Genomic DNA, 5,224 nt, shown 5'->3' with positions numbered 1-5,224 from the left:
TATATATATATGTTCAATTTGTTCAGTGAAAAATACTTTTAATCTTGTTAATTAATTAACTTACACGTATACTAATACATTATTAAAATCTTAAGTTGTTATATCTGTTAAGTTACATCTGTTATTTAACATGAACTGAAAAAACAATAAATCAACAAACCGCTCAAATTTACTGAAGAACTGAGGAAATATGGTGTTACTTTTATCTCATGACATTTTTAGTCAGTATATTACTTGAAAATGGAATAGAAGTTTTATACCACACAAAATACAAAGTGTGCATTCATTTATTTGAACTCAGGCTCATGAGATTTCAAAAATATCTTTAAAAGATTTGACACTCTTTTGATTTGAATTCTGTATTCATTCCTGCAGGTCCTCCAGACAAAAATCCTCAGCCTACAAGATTGCTGACGACCGCTACGCCTCCTCGCCTGCACCTACCGACTGACCCTCGAAAGCATGACCGACAGGGTCGCCCTCATCGCCCTCCGCAGAAGTCAAAACCAGCCCACCCCAACTCCAAACCCAACATCTGTGACGGAGGGTTCAACACTTTGGCAATCCTACGACAGGAGCTGTTCGTCTTCAAGGTATGAATAATGAACATCTTCACTGAGAAAATGATATATTTACATAAATTGTGTGTTTCCTAACACCAGTACGCTCTTATTAGGATCAGTGGTTCTGGAGGGTGCGAGATAATTCTGTGGTGCCTGGATACCCGATGCAAATTAGCTACTTCTGGAGAGGTTTGCCTCCCAAGATCGATGCCGTCTACGAAAACAGCGAGGGGAAATTTGTCTTCTTCAAAGGTAAGATGTTTTCCTTGCAAGCTAAATATAGACGTGAATATGTGAAGGAAAGAGCTCAGATTTTAGGGTCTGCTAAGGACATTTTCACACCTGGTTTGTTAGGAGTTAGTTTCAGAACCTAGCACGAATTCTCCCTTGGTTTGGTTCATTTAGACATATATGAATACAGCAATCGCCCTCAGATCCACACCAAAACGACAAACTGAAGACAAACTTTGACTAATTTGGATGTCTCAAGAAGGCATTCTGACCCATTGGATCAATGAAACAATTTGTATTATCATTCATAATGGGAAATTTGCTAATAGCAGCTTATCTATTGTGCTTATTTGATTCATAATGGCTACATTGGCAATAAACCTGCGGAGCTAACTTCTTGATCGACGATGCTATGAGGAATATAACCATTTTACTCACATGTGATTAGCAAAAAAAAACATTTTGCCTTGTAAAAGTGAACCAAACCAAAAAAAATTTAAATCTACAGGTCTGAAAACATCTTCGGTTTTATATTGTTACGATCAGTATTAAATAATGATACTATTAGAAGAAGAAGATGCATTTTTTTAAAACACTGAAGACAATCTTTTTCTTTTCTCTGCTTTTCTGAAGGCAACCGGTTCTGGGTGTTTAAGGATACAACTCTACAGCCCACATATCCTCAGGACATTTCTCTTTTTGGCAGTGGAATGCCCACACAGAGCATTGAAACAGCTGTTTGGTGGGAAGACGTGGCCAAAACCTACTTCTTCAAAGGGGACAGGTCAGTTTTATAGCTCCTAGCTACAGTGTACAATAGGACCCAGTGGATACCGCCTTCACTTGACTGTTCCATAATGTCTGAGATCATTTTTTTCTGTCTCTGTCTACTATTGCAGATACTGGAGGTACAATGAGGATATGAGAACCATGGACCCTGGATATCCAAAACCCATTACTGTGTGGAAAGGCATTCCAGACTCTCCACAGGGAGCTTTTGTGGACAAAGAAAATGGTGAGACATGAAATGATCCGAGCTGACTATGCAGTGCCTTGCAAAAGATCCCAGACCAATTCGTTCATATTATGAATCTAGTTTTGAAATGTGAGTTTCACAGTACTGGAAATCACATTTAATTATTCTTATAATTGCATTTGTATTGGTGTCATGGCCTGGTGGCTTGCACATTTGCTCAGACACAATGAGTTTTTATGTAGGTAATGTAAGTTTGAATATGCTTGCATTTTATGTAGACTTTTTATGTAGAAATATATGTAAAATATAGTCTATTAAAGTAAAATGGTAAAAAGACCCAAAATTGTTCAATTTTAAATTATTGCAAAGTCAAGATTGTAAAATATATATGTTTTTATATATCTACTTCACTTATAGAGTAAAATATTTTTTTGTTTTATAACTATACAAGGACAAAATTATTGAGTTACCATGTAAAGGTCATGGTAAGTGCTGGGGTGCATACAAGTCGCTCCACTCTGCTGATTATAAACTTCCACTGCCATTAATATCAGCACAAAAAATGTGCATCAGCATTTGAATGCAAGCTTCCCTTCACAAATGCAATGCCAAGCATTGCATTTAATGGTGTAAAGCACACCACCAATGCACCCTGGAGCAGTAGAAACCTGCTCTGTGTAGTGGTGAATCACACTTCTCTGTTCGATAGTCTGATGAGCAAGTCTGAGACTGGGATTGTTTTTCAGGGGTTGGGAAAGGCCTCTTACCTTTAGTGAATGGAATTTTTAATGCTTCATCCAAGACATTTTAAACAATTCTATGCATAAGGCAAGGTACATAAAAATATGGCTGAATAAGTTTAATGTGGAAGAACCTGACTGGCCCACACAGAACCCTGACCTCAACCCTTTGGGATGAATTGGAATGGAGATTATGTCTTCTTGTCCAACATTGGTGTTCTACTGGATAAACTGGCAAAAAAGATCTCACAGAAACATTCCAGACTCTTGTGGAAGGCATTTCCAGAGGAGTGGAGTCTCATAAAGCTGCAACGAGAGAACTCACTTTATATTAAAATCTATGCATTTAAAATGCGATGTCACTAGATGTCCATTGTCAGTTATCCTATTAGTTTTATGCACGTAAGTGTACAGAATATCACCACATATAAGTATTTTGTTGAGCCACTAGACTGTAGAAATGCTCTACAACTCTCCATCTTAAAATATCTCCAGAAGTTCAGTTTAAGTAATTGGTTCACTTCGGGGGTCACTGTGTTGACTGGTAGAAGAAAAGATTCACTGAGCTATGATCTCTGTGCAAGTAGTGAGTCCTCAAATGTGTCTTATGAATCTGGTATTATCTGAGCTCCTTCAGTGTGATAATTGGCTTCTCTCACAAATCTGAGTTTTTGAGGGACAAGCAGTTCTGGGCAGAATTTGGGCTTATAACATCTATTTCTTCGTAATTGAAGCCACAGTGCCAGATGGGACCTTCAAACACAATTCAAACTTATGTTTTATTTTTATTTGAAACGGCACAGGTACAGGCAATTATACAGGCAATGGTGTGATTGTTATTGTACCTTGGAGTTAAGAATTTCCAGTTTGCATAGTTCAATTTGAGCTGTCTTCCTTTTCTCCAAAGGGTTCACGTACTTCTACAAGGGAAAGGAATATTGGAAGTTCAACAACCAGAGACTCAGAGTGGAGCCTGGCTACCCAAGGTCCATCCTGCGTGATTTTATGGGCTGCGATGGCTTACCCGCCGACCCCGACTGGGACTGGAGCCCTCCACAGGAAGAAGAACCGCCACAATATGACAATGATGACGTTGACATCGTACTCAAGCTGGAGAGCAGCGGTGGAGCAGAGAAAGCGGTGGCCATCGCCATCCCGTGCGTCCTGGCCCTGTGCATGATGGTGCTGCTTTACACCGTGTTCCGCTTCAAAAGGAAGGATACGCAGCGCCACATACTGTACTGCAAGAGATCCATGCAGGAGTGGGTCTGAGAATTAAAGCTCTCGCTCCTTCTGCTAAAACTATTTTCCTCTTCAAAATCCCTTCAAAGGTCAAAAAGTGGCTCATCTTGAGGTGCTGACTTTATGTCGGTGACTTTATGAAGGACGACATAATGAACAGCATGCCGACTTCCTGTTCCCATTGTCAGTCTCCGTAGATGGCAATGTGTCGTTTTTGTATGGTTTTGGAACTCTGTGTGGCCAATCTTGGCGGCCATTTTGGTTCCTAGAGTCCAATGTGGGAGTAAACTGTTACTCTACAAACCGTAATTATAAACTTTTCAATTGATTTTAGAATTATTTATCATCAGACTGCTGATCTAGATACTCCATGAAGGTTGAACTCACCTGTGTCACTCCGAAATACTTGCTTGTGTTGAAAAAACTGATACCCAAACCAAATATGCCCTTAGTGTCCAAAGAGGATTGCTTCATTCACATGGGATATTCTGAGATGACTGGCTTATCGATCATTATTTGAGTTCTATTTGGCTGCATTCATCTGCAGAGTACATGGGATCTATCTGCTTGGAAATCAGAAGGACCTTGACATATAACATCGGGGCTACATGCAATATTTCGTCGAATGCCTTAATCACATATTGAGTTTATTTTTCTGTGTGTTAGTGTACATGTGCCTGTGTGAATGTGACCCCTTTCCTTAAATTCCTTTGCTTATCACTGTTCTTTTGATGCACTACTGACTGACAGAGACTTGCAGTAAGATCTGAAGTGCCGCTGACTGTTTAAATGTTTAATTAAAAACGAGTGTATGTCCACGTTCTGTGCTGCTGCGACTCCAAAGTGTCCCGCAGCACAAAACCTTAGCTTTTTGGTCACGTGCTTCCAATCAATTCGTAGGGAATTTATTAAACGCAGAAATGCCGTTTAGCAGAAATACCTAACGGACCTTTTTTGAGAATCAGATTACGAACCTTAAAAAAATAACGTGAAAATGTTAGTTATATATCAAAACACTCATGTTAGCACAGTTTTCAATGCAATGTCTAGGCAATATTTGAGGTTCCTTGACAAAATACTTGTGCTTGCAAGGCAGCAAGTGAATTGTGGTAAAGATCTCGTGCATCTGTTGAGCGTGTTCTAGAACCAACAAATATTATAAGATAGACTTTTAGGTGTAAAGCCAGTATTGACATGAAAACTGCATTGCCTTGTTTTATTCAGTGCTGTGCGTGAACACATTTGTTCAACACGTGCACACTAGTAAGTTTCATCTTTGTTCAGTGTCTCTGCTACTTTACTTCACAATTCACTAGAGAAACATTTTTAATGTCCGATGATTTTAAACATTGTGTTGTGCTCGCAGGTCAAATTGACCTTAATTGCCTTCAATAAAATTCCCTAAACATCATTATTAAAAACAAGAAGGAATCAGGTGTAAACAGAAAAAATTAAATATAATACATTTATAT

General features: G+C 38.9%; 1 protein-coding gene across 1 annotated transcript in view; it reads left to right on the top strand.

Moving 5' to 3' along the window:
- The window catches only part of LOC122325182 (matrix metalloproteinase-16-like), a 12,906-nt gene extending 7,698 nt beyond the window's left edge, over nucleotides 1-5,208 (top strand). The window contains exons 7-11 of the mRNA XM_043220133.1: nucleotides 479-593; nucleotides 677-815; nucleotides 1,428-1,578; nucleotides 1,694-1,809; nucleotides 3,418-5,208. Coding sequence (XP_043076068.1) covers nucleotides 479-593; nucleotides 677-815; nucleotides 1,428-1,578; nucleotides 1,694-1,809; nucleotides 3,418-3,782 — 886 coding nt within the window. The 3' untranslated portion in view covers nucleotides 3,783-5,208. The remainder of the gene's footprint in view (nucleotides 1-478; nucleotides 594-676; nucleotides 816-1,427; nucleotides 1,579-1,693; nucleotides 1,810-3,417) is intronic.
- The last annotated feature ends 16 nt before the right edge of the window (nucleotides 5,209-5,224 follow it).

The sequence above is a fragment of the Puntigrus tetrazona genome, chromosome 2, assembly GCF_018831695.1.
Source record: "Puntigrus tetrazona isolate hp1 chromosome 2, ASM1883169v1, whole genome shotgun sequence".
In the NCBI taxonomy this organism is placed as follows: domain Eukaryota; kingdom Metazoa; phylum Chordata; class Actinopteri; order Cypriniformes; family Cyprinidae; genus Puntigrus; species Puntigrus tetrazona.
Note: the sequence above shows the minus strand (reverse complement) of the source record. Positions and strands in the feature narration are given on the sequence as shown.